At 38.1% G+C, this 19,594-nt stretch overlaps 1 protein-coding gene across 1 annotated transcript; it reads left to right on the forward strand.

The window, feature by feature from the left end:
- Positions 1-2,633: 2,633 nt before the first annotated feature.
- LOC309453138 (histone H4 transcription factor-like) lies at positions 2,634-18,758 on the forward strand (the record flags this gene model as incomplete). The annotated part of the gene is given in 8 exon segments (XM_082076347.1): positions 2,634-2,799; positions 11,529-11,681; positions 12,601-12,602; positions 12,606-12,678; positions 15,351-15,471; positions 16,491-16,626; positions 17,389-17,537; positions 18,181-18,758. Coding segments are annotated over 8 exon segments (1,002 nt in total). The 3' UTR covers positions 18,383-18,758.
- Positions 18,759-19,594: the final 836 nt, after the last annotated feature.

A 19,594-nucleotide genomic window follows, 5' to 3' on the forward strand; every position in this document is an offset into this window, starting at 1 on the left:
ACACAGATTTATGACGTTCTTTTTTTAAACAGGTAAGTGAGAAGTAACTGAGAAATCTGTGAATGTTGCTTAGCATTGCTTAAACAGATAGCTTGTGGTAGAATAGGCATGGAATATTTTAATGGTTGTAAAGAATTGTAATGATTATGTAATTTTTCTGTCAATATAAGCCATGTATGACCACCTGTTTGGTGGCAGACCTGTGGAAGGACACGACCGGTCCAGCCCCAGTGCTGAATAACAAATGCTACTTTTAAAACCTTGACACGTGTTTTTTAAGAATTTATTAATTTGCCGATTTTATGGCATCGTGCTGCCCTGCCTGCACCACCCCCCGGCGGCCACCGCCCGCGGCCCCACACCGGGCACCCTCAGGTTTGCTGAAACATCTCGACGCAGGAGCTTGAAAACAGAGAAATAAACGTTTTGGACTGCCGTCACACAGCAGCGGGGGCGGGGACAGGGCACCACCGCGGCCGTTAACAGCCGGCGGGCCGCGCGCCTGCGCGTGCGCTGACTCTAGCCTCAGGTAAAGTCACAGGCCGTAGCCCCGCAGGGTAACCCGCAGCTCCTCCCGCGGCATGGGAGCGAGGCGGAAATGCGGCGCTCAGCAGCGGAGCTGAGAGGCGCCCAAGGCCTGGCTCTCGGCCACCGCTCACGCCTTGGCCGTGAGGAGAAGGATGGTGGAGGCCGCAGCTCGCCCGTTTCCCCCGGGCTGAGGGGAGAGCCCCAACCCCGCTGCCCCTGTGCTGGGGGCAGCTTCTGCGCATGCGCAAACCGCCGCAGGCGCGCCTTCGTACCTGTGTCGCTCCGCAACGTCCCCTCGCCCCGTCCTCCGAGTCCGGGGTTGGTTAGTGCTGTTGGTCAGGCGTGTGGAGAGCCTCCCTGCCCGGGGGGCGCTGGATCCCCCGGTTGTGAGCAGCTCAGGGCGGCTCGGGGTGGGTGTAGAGGCAGCGGGGGAAGAGGGAGCCGCTGGGGGTCCTTGTCGTTATGGACGGGAGGATTTCAAGGTTGCTTGCAGAGTTTTTCGCTCGGGTCGTTTTTGCCTTTGGCTAATCTGCTTGTTAGGTCACTGTGAAGACCGGCATTAATCTGTTAGAATACTGATAACTTTTAATATTTAATTAATTTAATATTTTGTTCCAGTAATATTAATACTGTGGCTGGAATAGCTTTAAACCTGCTGACAATGGGTTATTTAACATGGAGCATAAATGGCAGTCTTCTCACCTTTCGGTCTACCCTCAGGGATGCTAACATCTCCTGCTTCAGGTTGGTAAGATGGGGCATTGGTGAAATAAAAGGGTTGGCTGTAGCAGTTTAGATTAAACTGTTACCATGTGAGAAGAGTCCCACTTGTAATCTAAGACTGGTCATCAATTCTCTCAGAAGCTTTCTGGTAATCAACTTACTGGTGGGGCAATGTTTCCAAATTGGTATTTTTGGTAGCAGAAAGTACAAAGATGCTGCCAGTAATGTTGACAATGTCTGCTAATGCCATTTAGTTGGCATACTGATTCCCTGCATGCTTTTTCTGCTTGCACACTGTTTTTTTTAACCCAGTATTATGTCAGGGCCTGACTTTTTTAATAAATAGAATCAGTAAGAGCATCAGGGAAGACACAGTCAGACTTTTATAGTGATGCTTTAGGTTATTGGACAGTTTGTCTTCCAGATTTGTATGTGTTGATGAGAAAATGAAGAACCTCCTCCCAGCTGCTTGTTACCATCCTCTTTCCAAAGTCTGCCGTTGGCTGAGATCCAACAGCTGATCTGCTTGGAGGCTATTTAAACTCTTAAAACTAATTCAGATTGCTGGGAATAATGCAAGTCAGGGAGTGGTGCTCTGAGCAGCTGAACGGGCAGATCTTTGAAGCTGGTAAAACAGGGAAGAGCAGGGGGCTAGAAAACCACTTATAATGGGCCAGTAGTTTTTAATGAAGTTTGCTGTTGTTATATCTGTTCAGTCATGAAAAAACAGTTGACATGTTTCTCCTTGGTGTATATTCCTGTTGCTTTCTTTATACTGATATGAACATGTATCAAGTTGAGCAGAAGAGTGATTTAGCTGTCTGTTGATCATTCCCCCCAAAAAATTAGCTTTCAGTTGGATCAGTTTTCTCATTCGTTTAGTGCCTGGCTGTGCCAACTCTGGAGCTGGATCTTCAGAAGAACAAGAAGGGGTGGATGGAACCAGCCTTGTTCAGTAGGAGCCCCTACTGATGTCAGGCTAAAGGAACTGTCAGAATTACACTTTTGGTAACGGCTACCATGTGGAAAGAGGTTTTGCAGTAGTGCTGTGAAGTTAAATTGCAATGAAGGCATCTTCAGCAGATGTTTGGGATGGTGATCATAAGACTCTTATTGTATGGTTATCGTGAAAATATTACAACTTGTGGCTTCTGGCAAGGTGTAAATGTTTGCAAATTATGGCTTTAAATTCTTAAAATAACACATCCAGTGATAAAAAAACCCAACCAAACAAAAAAGCAACAAAAAAAAAAAACCCACTACAAACCAAAGCCAACCAAAAAACACTCATGTCATCTAGGGTCATGTAATCTTAACTGCTATTTTTACAAGAGAAATTTACAGAAATGTAATATGATAACTAACACTTCTCTGTACATCTAATGATCTTGGGTGATGGCATCCCTGGGAGCAAATTTAAGAACACTGAATTGATATTACTATGTGAATGGAAAGAATGCTCCTTTGTAGGGAAGTGCATGGAGGAATTTTGTAATCATATTGCAGAACACTTGGAAGGGTACCTACAGCATCCCCTGGAAACAGCAGGTCAGTTATGTCTCATCTGTCAGAGAGATTACATTGCAGCTTGGAAAATTATTCCTAGCCTAGAAAATAAAATTGCCTTCACTTTACCTGCACTGCAGATGTTCATAGCTTTTCTGATACCCAGCTGCATGAAGCCTTTAGACAAGGGCTTATACCTGCTTTTTACTTCGTATCTGATTGTCCTGTTTATTTGTTTGTATTGATAGCTGTTACTATATTACTATTATAATATGGAAAGAGACTGGAGAGGTGATGTCATGAGAACTTCTGCTGAGGATTTTTTTTTTTTTCTAAGATTAGGGCCTCAGCAGATGCAATTGTGTAAAACAGAATTTAGCAAACTGTTTCTGAATGTCAGAATTCTTCCCTTTCAGGGAACTAGCCTGCTGCTTAAGAATGTTAAGTTCAAAGTAGCACATGTATGAATCTTTATAGAAAAATTGAAACTTTTATTGTTTGGATGGTATTTGCCTCATTTGAATACATACACCAGTGTTATTTTATGATGGTATTGTATTTTACATCTTTTTAATAGTATTAAGTATACTTAAAAGGAAAACCAAAAAATCCGATTTTGCAGAAAATGATAGGCAGTCTCTATGGATGTAACAGCAATAATATACTAGATTTTTTAATATAGCTATTTTGGCCCCTGTGCATCCTGTTCTTTATTCTTAAGACTGTAATCAAGTATAATTACAGGTGTAGACATTTTAATTAAAGGTGAATGAGCTTTAATTAAAGGTGAAAAAAGTAGCATTAGACTAACATTAACAATGTCTCCATGACCTAAGCTAAGAAGTGTCATAATATATACCTAAGAAAATACTTATTTTGACAAAATTTTCCTAATGAATCTATGAAGTGCCTTTCTGTAAAAAGTTGTGTTTTAAGGTACAAAGCACTCTAGTATTGCTGCAGTTGTGAGACAGTGGAAAACCTATTTGCCACAGAGATTTGCAAGTTTTATTGAGTGCATTATCTGTAGATAGCAATTACCGGCTTCTCTGCTGAGCTTACTTGCAGATTATGAAGTTACTACTGGCATTCTCACTGTTGTGGCACATGGTTGCAGATTTCATGCAGTGTTCTGTAAAATGTTGCGTCTTTCTTATGTTTAGAGTAGTACCAGTGTTGGTGGAGAAGTTGTGAATTTGGGGCGAAAGATCCCAGAGCGCTGATAATGCATGTCAGTTTTCACAGTTACCACACCAAACTGAAATTCATAGGTTCTCAGGTACAGGCACTGCACCATGATTTGCCAGCATGTTTGCAGAACAGCCGTAGCTGGCATCAGTTACCAAAGACTTCAGAGGAGTTTGTTTGCCATTGGGAGAACTGTGATGTAAGTGAAACATGTTAGGATCTTGCTATATTTTCCTTTCTTAACTTTACCTTTGTGTTCTTAGGATTTGACTCACTATTGGGAATTTTTGCTAATCTTACCTCTGAACAATGTTTTCCACTCTCTTTGTAAGTAATAATGCTAATTATTACAATAGCATTCACAAAAATGTAAACAACATAGTTGCATCTTATCTGTGACCTTCGATTCAAATTTTCTTTCTTTTTGTGGTGACTAAAATAATCTTTTTGACAAAGTTGCAACTTCTCTTGTGTTTTAAGAGCATATATTCAAAACTTCAATATAAGTTAATGATAAAATAATGGACTTAGTAGTTTGTAGACAGCTTCAGAGCATTTATTGTATGTCTGAAGAAAGGCAACAGAACATACGACATTTCCATAGTCAGCAGGAATATTTTGGGGGGGACAAAAATCAGACATTTGCAATGGGCTGTTCATGTAAGTCTGATGTCCAAATGTGGCAAAGATTGGTTTCAACTAAAAATAGTTTGTATCTTGACCACTTTTTGGTGTCTTGTATGAAATAAAATCATTATCCATTGAGTTTTGACTGTGCTGTTTCTGAATCAAGTAAGCAAAGATGATTAGCAGTTGCTACCTTTATTAACAATGATAACATATATAGTGCTGCCTATATACATTTTTTTTCCTTCTTTTTGGAGGTGTTCATTCCTGATCAGAAGTGACATCATATTGATATAACTTTCTCTGTCACTGTTGGCCTCAGAACCTCAGCTGTTATTTATGGCTAGTGAGCATTACTTTTGCATCCACAAGTGTGATGCCTTGCAGATTACATTTTCTTACCATCTCCTTCTGTGTAACTGTTGAGCAAGATAGTTTTTAGAGAAAGTAATAGTTCAGGAAAATTGTCTATCTGGTCTGCATTATCTTTTTTCATGTTCGATGAGGTTTTTGTTTAATTTGAGTTAAATGATATAACTGAAAACATAAAATATTGGTGAGGAAGAAACAACTGAAATGTGTTGTACTGGCACAACCAGAAAACCTGTAAAACTAAACAATTTTGCAAACCACGTATGGGCAAATCTGATGTAGATTTAGTAATGTTGAACAACAAATTGAAACAAAGGCCTTTGATACTTTTTTCTTTATGTCTCTCTAGGCCTTTCAGTGATTCATGTATTATCATCCTTAAATCCTAGTTCTCTATTACCAATGACTTCTTTATATCAAAGTTGTGATAAAAACAATTTATGACATAAACTATGCTTTTTGAGGTTATAAACAAACACTAATGAGGCTGAAAACATTTCTGTTGAAGGGAATGTCAGACTGGTGGTGATTTACATAGGTCTTGTATCCCTCACATGCATCACATTGTTGAATTAGAATCAGTGTGATGTTTGAGTAAATATACTGCAGTGATGGAGTGAGATTACTTTGGTTTTCTGCTGGCGGTGATAGCCCATTCTTTGCTTTGCTAACCTTCTGCTTACTAGATCTGAAGTTATTTCCAATTTCCTCTTAAGGTTTCAGCTCACAAATTATTTGTGCCATAGCATATATAGAAGGCGAATGCCTCCTCACCTGTATGTTATTACTGAACAGGATGTCTAGAAATATCCATTTGTCTCTTTTGGCTTTGAATTTAGAATATCTATACTTATATAATGCTTTGATACCTCTCTTTTAATTAGTTTTCCTTGCATGTAATAAGGAACAACATAAAAATCTGAAAGTGAATTTTATATGGAGAGGTAATTCTGTTGTTGAGCCAATATGTGAGAAGCTACAGCTCTGTAAATGAAGGCTTTTATTTACTAGTGAATTAAGCATGGAAGTACCCCATTCTCTTATTTTTAAAACTGGAAGCCTAAACATATAATACAGAGCTTTATTTATGATAACTTTTGTGTTGTTTGCATAGTTTGATTTTTATTTGTGACTATTGTCACAAATAAATCTTACTGCCATTATGGCTCATAGCTTATAGGAATCATATTTTTTACAGTAGTTATTTTGGTTATTAATGCTTTTTAATACATAGCAATCAGTCTTTACTCACATACTGCTTTGACTGGTCTATTTATTTTAAAAATGAAGAGGTTCAGAAAAACTTCAAAGCCCTCAGATTTTGATTTTGCTGTATGTCAGTAAGCACAGTATTTTGGAAAACATGCTTCAAAAAAAAAAAAAAGAAAAAAAAAAAGAAGAAAAATCTTCCTGTTAATTGATTTCATGTTTCATTTTCTATTTATGTAACTGGGCAGGTTTGGCCAATAGAATCCTGTAGTACGTAGCATTTTCTTAAATCTTTTTATACATGTTTTTTCAAGTTCAAACTATGTTGTGAATTTTATTAATTAAAAGAATGTTTCCCAACTTAGTAGGCAGGCTAGACTAGACCCAGGAGGTTGGGTAGGGCACGCTGCGAAAGAGAACTTTGAGGGCAGGGAAAACTACTTGCCTTTCCCACCCTCCTGCAAATATGTTCCCACAGTTATGAATATAATTCTCTTTGAGAATCACCTATACAGCTTCCCTTGACTCTTGTGGTGCCTCCTACTGTGTCAGATTCAGTTTCCCCAAAGGTAAAGCTTCTGACTCAGGCAACAGCCCCAAAAAATTCTCTCCTCTCCTATTTACATATAAAAAAAATGTTTAAGAAAGTTCCAACAGAATACTTAGAGAGAAGGTGCCAACAAATTAAAATGGGATTAACACCCATATGGTTACTCTGATTAAGAAGTGAAGAGGCTTTCGATCACAGTCTAGCTCAATACTTATAGTTGATTCACCTTAATATGCCTATATGTTTTCATATACACAGGACCTTGGTTTTCTCAGATCATGTTTCAAGCCCTTCAGAGGAAATAAGGGCTTGTCTCCCTAAGGGAGCTCTTGTGAAATACATCAGAGTATGAAATTTAAAATGCAGTAGTTTGCCTGCATTAACTCCTTGTGTGAATGCTCTGTTCTGCACATAGGATGCCTAGCAGCTTAGTTTAATCCACTCTACTAAGATTAGGATGATTAAAACCAGATAATTCTAAATCTATTTTTTTATTTATATTTTTTTCTTAAAAAAAAAAAAAAAGGTGTTTAAATAAGAATCATAGAATCATTTTGGTTGGAAAAGACCTTTAAAATCCTTGAGTCCAACTATTAACCTAATGCTGCCAAGTGCACCTCTAAACCATGTCCCTAGGAACCTCATATATGGGTCTTCTAAACACCTCCAGGGAGGGTGACTCAACCACTTTCCTAGGCAGCCTGTTCCAAAGCCTGACAACCCTTGCTGTGAAGAAATTTATCCTAATGTCCAATCTAAACCTGCCTTGGCACAACTTGAGGCCATTTCCTCTTGTCCTATCACTTGCTCCTTGGGAGAAGAGACCAACACCCTTCATGCTACAACCTCCTTTTAGGTAGTTGTAGACAGCGATAAGGTCTCCCCTCAGCCTCCTTTTCTCCAGGCTAAACAGCCCTAGTTCCCTCAGCCGCTCCTCATCAGACTTGTGCTCCAGACCCCTCACCAGCTTCATTGCCTCCTCTGAACTCTCTCCAGCACCTCAATGTCTGTCTTGTAGTGAAGGACCCAAAACTGAACACAGAATTTGAGGTATGGCCTCACCAGTACTGAGTACAGGAGGACAATCACTTCTCTAGTGTTGCTGGCCATACTAGTTCTGATACAAGCCAGGATGCTGTTGGCCTTTTTGGCCACCTGGGAACACTGCTGACTCATGTTCAGCCAGCTGTTAACCAGCACCCCCAGGTCCTTTTTCGTTTGGCAGCTATCAGGGGTGGCAATATCAGCCTAAGGAATTTCACATGTTTCCCATTTCCTCTCCCCAGTGTTTTGATCTGGATGAAAGCCAGATCAATTCCTTGTCCCAGTTCAATGTGTAGCCTTACAAAATGGTGCCAGCACAGCAGAGAGGTTAAGGGGTTAAATTATTTGGAACCAAGAGGAAAACTTTGAATTGTGGCTGATGATAGTATGTGGCTGAATGACACCCTGTGTTACTTGAGGAAAATGCAATATGCAGTCTATTTTCACTCTGCAGGTGTGGATTTATTTGGAGTGAGGCAGAGGCTAATTAAGGTTTAGTCCCCCTTGTCACTTAAGCACTGACTTGTGGAGTGCTGTGTCCATAACACCTAATTCACTTTAATTGTTGTGCAGTCTTGCCATTTCTGTTGGAATTACTTGCACTGCCCTCATAGCCTTCTTATGAGTAGGAGCAGGTAAAAGTGAAGGGAGGAGGTAAAAATATACCAAAGAAATAAATCAACAGAAATACATTAACAGAAAGATCCCTGACCCAAAGAATGGGTAGCATTCACTCAATTAGTCTAGACAGACTTTTCAACTACTAGATGGTAGGTGAAAATTCTGTACATGTTTTTTTGTGGTGGATACTGTAGAATGTTCTACATTTTTGTAGTTGATGTAATTGTCCCTGTGTTGGGGTGAGTTAATTAAAAGTTACTGCAATATTTACTGGTGTCTGTTTGGTTTCTAAAAACACTTAATTCAAAGTTCCTGTCTGCTGATTTCCTGCCAAAAATATTGTGTCTTTTCCTTGCTTCTATTTTGTTTTTAGGTTACCTTCAATAACCCAGTGTGGTTTTATCAACTTGTTGTTATTCATGCCTATGCTACTGAGGAAGAAACTGTTGCAGATCAGAAGAAAGCTGTTTACTGTCACTGGAAAGATAGTTTATATAAAAAAATTGTTTCAAAAAGTATTTCAATCCAGCTGTTGTTATAAAATTCACTTAGTGCTACATATTGCATAGGAACTTGTGAGAGATCTTCAGATATTTTTTCATCTGTCTTAAATAGTTGCAGAAACATTTCTCTTTTATAGGCACCATGAATCAAGTGGAATAGTTCCTGTCATCCATAGGGTTGAATGACCTCAGCTCCCAATTAGTCTGAGAATTGCCAGTATTGACCAGGTTTGGGTTTCTTCATAATTCTGCCTGTGGTTGATAGTTCACATACTATTCAAACAGCCTTTTCACTTATATTCTACTGCTCAGGATCAGGGTTGTTTTCCTTATGCTAATCTTTAATGGTGAGCTTACTCTTTGCTTTCCTTTATCTGTTCCCATTAAACAAGGGAAGCACACACATAACCATCCTATTTTTTTTCAACTCTGTGATAAGAATGAGCATTTTTAATGCATTCTCTATATTGCTAGCTGCCTCTTGTGTTAAATCATTGTCATGGTTTCAAAGCTGATGTTCTGCCCTTGGCTGTATTGTAGAAGCCACATTCCATTGACAGTCTTTCATAGCAGATGCCTTGATTGTTTGAGTAAGGGCTAAACTATGAACTGCTGTTTGATTTGCATGCCATTCAGCTTCAGAGCTACACAGTGTATTAGCAGAACCTCTCCAGAAGAAAAGACTTTCTGCTGAAGAATAATGAGACAACTTGTGGAACTCAGGTCCTGGAATAGATCGTTCTGTGCTAGCTTTAAACCAATCAGTTTGGCTATGTCTTGTAAAATGTGTCAGCAAAGTCCGGGCTTAGTTGGAATCCTGTTGGTGACCCTCCTTAGATATATGTCTTTTCAATTTATGGGTTAAAGTTACTTTTGGGGTTAGCTGTTCACTGCAATGGTGACAAAATCCCATCAGTGGGTACAAGGCAACATCATTTTGTTCCTTTCCCTCTCGAGATTAGCAATTTTTAGATTTGAGATTAGCACTATTTTTTTTTTTTGGCTGTGGAACTCACTCCTGTATCTTGATAGTGTAGAATTTGTAGTCCTGAGAGGAACAAAAATCACATATCACTGTGATTATAGCTGTTGAAAATAACAGCCCATTATGACATGTGAAGGGACTCCTCTGACTGTACAGGCTAAATAACAGAATGGGGGAAAAGGAAATGTGGAAGAAAAGGTACATGGTATGTCTTCTGATATGTTTAAGAAATGCCCTGCTGCTAGGAAGAGTTAAATCATCTATTCTCCATATCTGTGCTAGAAATGATGAGAAGTGATGAGCTTCAGTTCTAACAAGAGAAGTGCAAGTTATAAGTTAGGAAAGCCATTTTAATAGGGTATTTTAAAATACTGTAGCGGTTGCCTGTTGAAATTATGGAGATTGTCTATCACTGAGGAAGTGAGAAGACCTCTTTTGAGACCAAGGTATAATTGATCCTGCCTCCGAACAAAAGAATAGGTCCCGAGTCTTACAGGGTATGTTGTAGTCTGAGATCTTGACATTCAGGGTGGTGTTATGCACTTGAAAGTGAATCATAATGTCCAGGCAGTGAAAGACAACTTTCAACTTTTTCAACAAGCAAGCACAGGCCAGTAAGGTCTCAGTAAGGTCTTCTGTGAGGAAGCAGTTGTCATGGAACTGGGACAACAGGTGGGAAGTGATCAGTCTTTTCCAGGGACACTCAGTGTACCAGCTGGTGGTCTGGGTTGTTTGAATTTGTAAGGGTACAGCAAGAGTGGGCTGCTCTGCAAGGGGAGTAGCTTTCTGCATAGCTGTTATCTTTGTTAGGTAGATGAGAGAGACTAATGGCTGCTTTTCCTTATGTGACAGGGTACACAATTCCTTCACATCTGTCTGAAGTTACTCCTGAAAGTAGTTTTTTAGCTTCATTTACACCAGTATGTTCACATACTAGACATTTTCCCCCTAAGTGCCACATGTCAATAGCCCCAGCTTTCTACTTCTACTGTTAAAACTTACACTATGTCCACAGTACCAAGCTGTTCTTGATGTCAAGAGATATGAGCACATAGCTACTTATATGCAAGGATTGTTCGGTGCATAGCAGATTGCTTGCTGTTAACTACTGTGTGAGCGTGTATGTTAAGACAGAAAATGTAAAGATAAAAAAAAAAGGCCAGTGAGCAGAGTTCATGGAGATGTACAGTTGACATGTACTCACTGCCTCATCTTGTTCTCCTGATTTTCCAGAGACCATGCAGATTGCTGGAGTTCTGTGATGGGGAGGGGCAACAGAAGTACTAAAGAATGTTATCTCTGTTCTGCTGTATGAACACACACGTGGAGGTAAAATCTTTGATACATGAGAATAGAAAGTATAGTAGCATGCTCTCTGCTGATTCAAAACTGAAATTTTCATAAGAGGAACACATGACCAACATGTCTTGAAGAATTCTGATTAGTAACAAATAATCTGGCTTCGGCATGGATATTTGTGGGCTTAATGTCATGTGATGTTTGTAATAGTACCAGTCTGATTATTTTTTTTTTCCCTAGAAGCAGCTTTTTTTTGTGTGTTGCTTGAAATGTAACAGTAAGACATAAGTATGCAATAGCCTTTTCTGTTTCTACATAAGAAAGACTACAGTACTCATGTGCAGATTTTTTTTTTCTTGTTTGTTTGTTTTAGATCATTTAGGTGTACTTAAAGAAAAGCGTAAATTATGGGAACATTTAAGAACCCCCGCACAAGAAAGAGTTGTAGCATGTCCTACTTGTGGAGGAATGTTCTTGAATAACACTAAGTTTTTTGACCATGTGAAGAAACAAGTTTCAGAAGATAGTAAGTGGATATATTAATTTCTGTTTATAAGGGATTTTCATTTAAGGTGATTTGTGATAACGTGGACATGTAATTTCATAAATATTTCTATTTTTTGTAGAAGTCAGGTGCATGAAAACATCCTTTGCTCCAGGAAGACAGTTGTTTTCCTAAAGCATAGAAGTTCTCTTGACTCTGCACATCTGATGAATTAGGGTAAAGAAAGTGAGCAACAGAACACCCTTAGATCCATGTTTCAGCAGAAAAGCTACTTGTTTGGCAGCTATAACACCTCACTGCCTCTCTTCCCTTAGTGCTCATGGCACCGGTAGGACATTCCCTTGACACTGGGAAACTGCCTGTGAATGGGAAAGGCTTTTGACTATCGAAGAGAGAAAGTCCACAGACGCCAGGCTTGGATTACAAAAATCTATGCAAGTGATCCCTATGAGCATCTAACTGCTTTCAAATCAAAAGGCAAATTTTTCTTTTTAGTTTTGCTTTTCCAGTAAGTATTTTCTTCACCAGAACACTCCCGACCTTGATCAACTCTGTATTAGTTGGCAAACTTTCCTGCATGCTAAAGAGGAAGGGAGAGGTGCTTGTTTTTTCCTGGTTTCAAGTGTTTGAAATATATTTAAGAACTGTGGATGTTTCGGTGATGGAAAGTAGGTCTATTCTAGGTAATTGACAGAAGAGCTCAAATTTCAAAACACAGATTGTTGTTCTGTTTAGGATACAATTAACTCACTGATAAAAAATCATTTTCATTAAGCCTAAACTAAATTTTCATCTGAAGAGTTTGGTAACGAAGAAGAATATTTAAACTGTCTCAATGCTTTGTTAGTTTATTCATGACACTGGCAGCTATAGGTTATTAATTAATAAATCTTTCCTAAGTTATTTGTATTGCCACTAAATAGTTTGTATTTAAATTCAGAATGAATATTTGTTTGCCAGAACTGTCAGAAACATTTTGCCAATGAAAGGCTTCTACGAGATCACATGAGGGGACATGGTAAGTCAGAGCTCTGAAAAATAAAAAGTACTTTTCTCAAGGTCACCTTGTACAGAACAGGTTTGTTAAACTGCAGAGTTATTATAAGTATCATTATATCAGCTAAGAAAATTAATATATGGAACTAGGGCAACTATGTTACAAATACTGGACAGTAGGAATTTCATTGCCAGTCTCTCTGAAGCATGGCAATTCCATTCTCCGTGCCTTCTGATAAGTTTAAGAGGCTTTCCTATTTTGCAGTAGCTCCCGTGCAGATGCTTGTTCTTCACTTGCATCCCTGTTTACTTGCTTTCACGACCAGGGGCATGGTTAAAGCCAAAGCTGTGTTTTAGCTTGGCCTGCGCCTCTACTCACCTTGCTGTACATAGTTGGCCTCACTCAAATGGTGTAGTCCTTCCTTGACCTAACCACAATCTCCCTCAGGTCCCCAAATTATTCCCACGAGTTATACTACAACAGCTATGACTTGCTGGGAAAGAATCCTACAGCATCCAAGCACAAGGAAACATGTGATATTGCTGTTGGACATACAGGAAATGCGGAAGCGGAGAGGCGGGTGGGTCTGTGCTTTGGGAACAGGAATATTTGAACCATGTAGCCAGACTTGGGCACCAGTCATTTAGTTTGTACAAACATACAAGTAGCTTTGTGCAGGCTTGCTCAGTCAGGGTAGCTTCTACTTTCTAGTTGCATTCTTAAAGAAACATGACTTTTTATTGTCTGCAAGTCAACACATTGATGCTTAAACAGCTATGCATTTGATTTATGCTTACTGTGAACTACCAGAACTGACAATGTTTGTATTTTAATGGTTTTATAGTTGGCATGCATCTAACTAAAGTATCTTAATTTTTATATTTTATATTGGAAAACAGAGGATTATTTTTATTTTGTTAACTAGAATATTTCTATTCCTTTTCCTCGCAATTTTAGATAGAAACTGGAAATAAATACAAATTAACTTTTTGTTTTGTTTTTATTAGCTAATGAAGCAGTTTAAATATGCTGTTGCTTTTCTTAAAGCATAATACACATTAAGATAGATTTGATATATTAAATAAAGCAAGTGGCTAACTGACATATTTGTTTCTGGTGACTCTGGCTGCACCTAAACCATTGTAAATTGTACAATGTGCCTGGCTGTCCTTGTCCCCTGATAATTCAGACCATGTTCTATTTGCACAGCCAGGGAAAATCACAAGGTGGCTGAACATAGGTGATGTGAACCTGTGTCAGGTGCCAGTAAGCCACAGCAAACCAGCTGCAATGTGAACTTGGCTGAGGGAGCTGGGAGGCATTCCTGGGTCCAACTGTTTAGGCACAAGCTAAATCCCTTCAGTTATTAGAGGCATTTACTTCCCTGGTTCATGATTCAGCTTTCTTTAAAAATTCTGGCAGCGTACATGTCTGCATGTTAATTCAGACTGCCAGTGCAGACATGACATTTTCAGATTCTTACCCCAGCATATTTCATAATAGCTGGTATAGATAAATATTGAAATTGTTTTCTAAAGAACTTGCCTACTTATAAGAAATTATTCTGAAATAAGCTGTGATGTGAATGTAAATGCTCTAGGTATTCTGAAATAATTCCCTACGTGGACACATTTACATGCCAGACAACTAACTAAACTGTTGGATACTCCTCTTTCAAGAGATTGCTGAACTTTGCTGATACAGTTTTGCAGAAGTTATTCCAGATTAGCTTTCCATATGAAGCTAATTATTTTAGGGAGAGAAAAAAAAATAATCTTGTGGTTGAAGACAAACTATGAGGAAAAAGTGCCTGTGCAGGGAGTGATTCCAGTATAGTTACAATACATTAGATGTACTTCCTTTTTTTGAGAAAACATGAGCACTTCAACTGCATGTTTTTCTTTGGCCACTTGTAAAGCACTGGGCTGATTATAAGATAGTGTTTTCATTCAAGGTCCTTAATGTAACAGATTTTGTCTAAATCCAAAACTTCTTTACTAAGGCTCTTCCTACTGCATTCATTAGGTCACTGATTCATATGCAGCAAAGCAAGCATTTGTTCAGCTTAAGATGTTACACTCCTGCCTGCCAATCAACCAGAGGTTCTCCTCGGTTCCAGAGTCGTCAGAGCAAACCTGCGTCTCAGCCATTGTAGTTCGTAGTCTGGCAGCGTCGCTGGCACCAAGCATTATTTTGCCTTAAGCAAATATACCCAAATGTGAAACGGGGAGGCGGAGGACAGACACATATTCCTTCTGCCACCTTTTTGAAGAGTGGTAATACCTTAAACACTAAAAGTAGATTTGCCAGTGCTTGTCTGTCAGAAGGCCTCCAGACAGCACGCACCTCTTAGAAATCCTCCCAAAATGCCAAGGGCAAGATGATAATAATCCTTTTTGTAAGTGCCTAGAGAGTGAAACGTGATCCTCTATGTTTTTTTCCCTTACCGTCTATTTTTTGAATATAGTTTGAAACGTTGTAAGGTTGACCATTATTACACTACTCACTTCACTGTATCTCCATTCCATTTTTGTATTTTTTTCCTCTGTACACTTTATTCCCAGATGTATTACAATCTGTTAATTTTAATATGATATTTTAATGCACTTTTTGTCATATATCATAGCAGACGATGTTCTGGTGAAGCTGTGGTACAGAACTTAAAGTATTGTTCTTTGTACTATATTTTCTAGTTAGTCATGTTACGTGTGCTTTTTGTCATATGGTATGCACAAGTGTCTCCTTGCTGAAGGCACACATCAGATTCCAACACTGTGATGAACGTCCCTTCCATTGTCACCTCTGGGACAGCAGGTAAGAAAATTTGAGGCTCATAGCTATGAGAGCAAAACTGTAGAATCGAGTTAGTATTTTACATAGAAGTTAGTGAAGAAATAAAAGTTTTCAACCACAAAAATAATCAACTGTTAAATGCAGAAATCTAATAGATTAATATGCTCATCTGTGTTCAGCTGCCAAGACATTGCAGTTCATGAACTTCTGGTGCAAGTAGTGTTAAAAGGTGAATTTTTTTGGCAGGACACTGTGTACTATGAAATGGTCATCACGGCAAGTTGAAATGTATAGGAGTAGTGCCTTAAACTGTGGGGTTTACCATGATTGCTTGCTGTTTGCTGGGAGAGTCACAGTCTTCTCCTTTGAATGATTTTTCTGCCGCAGGCTTACTATACCTTCTGCTGTATTCACTTATATTTTTCTGTTGTGGTTTCTTTTCTGCTTTCACCATAGGATGCCACAAAGCCATGAAATAATGTAAAAAGAAAAAAAAAAAGTGGCATTGTGATGTGATGTGATGTGATAGACCAAGTTGAATATATAAGCATTGACAAATTATGTTTAACTTTGCCAGAGAGGATGAGAGGCCTAGCATTTGTATACTGGAAGTGGGATAAAGTGAACAAATATTTAAGTAGTTTTGCGTTCACACTGTGGGCGGACAGAAGGAAATAATCTGAATTTCTAGACCAGGGAGGATGAAGTGCCTGATGGATAATGGGCAAGAATTTTCACTGTGTGAACAGAAAGAGAGGGTGATGCCTTGCAACATGGTTGTAGAAAAATTACCCAGATTTGGGCATGGCGTGGATGTGTGGGAAGAAAGAGGGAATGGAAAATGAAATCTAGAGCACATCAAAGAGATGTCTGTACTATCCCCCTTACACAGGTGGAAAAACTGAGGTAGAGATTTACACATTTCCGCTTTCACTTGCCATTCTCAGAGCCAAAAATTACTACCTCCCAGTCCTAAACACTAACCACAAGACTACTTCTCTGTACTATTATATCTGTTATTTGTTTTACCTTGTTTTCAGTTTTAAGAATGCGTATGATCTGCATAAACATGTTGAAACACACAATGATTCAGATGCCTACAGCTGTGATGTTGAAGGATGTGGTTTTACTTCACAGACTTTACAAACTTTGAGAAGGCCTTACAAGAGAGTGCATGTGGTGAGTATATTAAATAGCAGAATAGAATATATTGCTATAAATGAGACTAAAGTTACAAATTTATGTGTGTTTAGTTTCTTGTGAATTAATGAAATGTTTCATTTTTCCGTCAAATCAAGTATTTATTTTCACACGTTTCTTGGACTCTTGCAAGTATTATGCAAATACCTGACTCATCCTTTCCTATAGATTTTGGTGCTTACCTTAGGTGCGTGCAGTTGCTTATTGAAAGTCTTGAACTCTGGCCAACCCCACCCCCTTTCAGGGATTAAAATCCAGTGTCACCTTTCTCCTCATGCTGGTGCTCCATCCTTAGAACTAGTGTGTTACCTCAAAATAGAGAGACTATAAAGTGTGTAAAGCTTACATAACATTTAATCAGGTGAGTCTGGCCACAACATTAAAACGCAGTTTTGGCCACTCTAGTTTATGCACACTTGTTGCCTGTTTCTTCATCTTTCTGAGTTAGGATCACTCTTATGTTGTAAAATGTATATATTTTCATGAAAGCTGTGTGTCATACTGCTGTTGGACATATCTGCAGCACTGATGGCCAATGCAGAGAATTTCCATGTTCACTGGGGTTCCTTAAATCAGACAAGTTCTAAAACCCATAAATTTTAAACATTTTAGGAGGTTAACTTCAAAAAGGTTTCCCGCTAGTTAGTGTGGTTTTCCCCTTTTCAACAAAGAATTCTTTTTTGTTATATATATATATATATATATATATATATATATATATATATATATACATGCAAGCCTTCAATGACTCCAACAGCCTTTCTTTCCAAGAGTAACAGCGTTCTGAAATACAAATGCCACATCTGTCAGAAATGTTTCTCCTGGAGTTATACATTGATGCTACATCTTCGAAAAGCTCATGAACTCAGCAGTCATTCTCATTTCAGGTATGTTACCAGTTGATTCTTGTTTAGATCATAAGCTATTTTTTTCATGTTTTGATTAAGACATCCAGATGTTTAGTTAAATGCTATCTTAAGTTTAGTTCAGTTTTAAACATTCTGAGAGTGAAACAACTACTTAGGTTTCACTATTATGATGGAAAACCTTGTGTAAAGGTGGTAAAACCAAGGGGGGGAAAAAAAAAAAAGTCTTTTTGCTTTTCTAGCTTTTACCAGTGTTAAAATCTTGTAACCTAGATTGTCGAAAGGAATTTTTTGAGCCTGCAAGTTGTATCCACCAAAGAGAGTACATAAATGTATCAACAGCTTCTGTAGTATAAACAAGCCATACTCTCCATTTTGGGACAAGAAAATCCAGCAAATAAAATATAATTATGAATACGTATCTCTTATTTTCTGTTAAGTGATGTGTTTTTGATAAAAAATACTTTTTGGAACCCTTTTGCAGGTGTTCCTTCACATAGAGTGTATTTTGTTTGAGTGCCACGTGAAAACTAGCAATCTATTTTTTCTTTTAATTGCTGACATTCTTAGTTTTAGCAATCTAATTACATGTTATTCTTATGTTCTGCTGTAAATGCTGTCTTTGTAGCTCGAATTTTCAATATTTTTAATTTTATTCCTTTAGATTGAAAGAAGATGATGAGGGTCATTTGAGTTTGAATTTAGCAGTACATAATGCTGTCACAGATTTAGGTCAGGCTCCTAATAACAAGATGGTAACAAATAAGTCTTCACCAAGTCCAAGCAATTTTGGAAGAGAAGGAGGAGACTCTTGCAAAGGAGACACTTCAACAGCAGAAGTACATTTCACACAGCTTCAGCCATAGTCACAAGCTACTGGAGAAAATGTTCTGGTAGAAACAGAGACTTCTACACCAGAGCCTGTGTATTCTCAACTTCAAACTACCGTACAGCTGTTTGAATGCTGTTGTACTTCTCCTAAACCGATGAAGCAAGACCAGTGAATGTAAAGGAAAAACAAGTAGAAATGGAACTGGGCTTGGGAATTCAGACAGCTTTCTAGAAAAACAACCTTTTTTTGTGGATTTTTTTACTGTGAAAACTATGCTCTTCAGAAGAAGTTTATTTTTTTAAACTAAATGTGTTTTAAAGTCTTCATTTTTATCCTTGTCAAATCTTGTATATAATATTGTGTTTTCTCCGCTTTCATGTTAAATTATTCTAATGTCCTTAGAGAATATATGCAAGATACAGACAATATTATGCACATATGCTACTTTCATATATAGCCTTTTGAAGAAGCTTGTAAGTTCTGTATATTCATATAGAATATATATATGGGGGGGGGCGGTATTTATTAAAAAATATAGCCCATGGGTAAAGTGTTGAGCCAATGTATGAGACAGTTTGAACTGGTAGGTAAAACATCCTATTTTTCAGTAGCCCACTATGTTATTTATTAGAGACAACAGCTTGTCAGATGTATATAAAAATTTACAATTTTGGCAGGTTTCTTAGCTTTACTTAGTGTCTTTAAAATTATTTCAAGAGTTATAAGAGACACATTATTATAAGGGGATTATGAGCTACAGTGTATCATTAAATGAATACATTTAGATAAAAAAGAGGTTTATGTCTAAATAAAACAGCTAAAGATGTTAATAGAACTGAGTTCAGGATTTACGTACTATTTGCTATAGGGGAAATTTTACAGTCATTTGTTGGGTGCTGCACGTACAATGATGAGAAAGTAAATTAATAATATTGGCAGCATAGCTAACTGTACCTAATTGTATTTTCATAAATAATTCCACATAGCCATAGTTATACTAAACTGTTAGGAAAAGTACTTGGCAAAGACTTCTATTTGATTCTTGTATAAAGGGCATAGACAAAAAGCCAGGTATCTTTCATCACAGTTAAAGTGACTTACAATTTTTGAAACATTTTTGGTTTTTTTGGTTTTTTGTTGTTTTTTTTTTTAAACAAGAACTGAATGAGCCCTCCAACCAAAATGCCGAAGATTTACACACATGAGAAGTCAGCTAGATGACTAACTTAGCATAGATTAGCTACTG

The sequence above is a fragment of the Streptopelia decaocto genome (genome assembly GCF_964273445.1).
Source record: "Streptopelia decaocto genome assembly, chromosome: 1".
NCBI lineage: Eukaryota > Metazoa > Chordata > Aves > Columbiformes > Columbidae > Streptopelia > Streptopelia decaocto.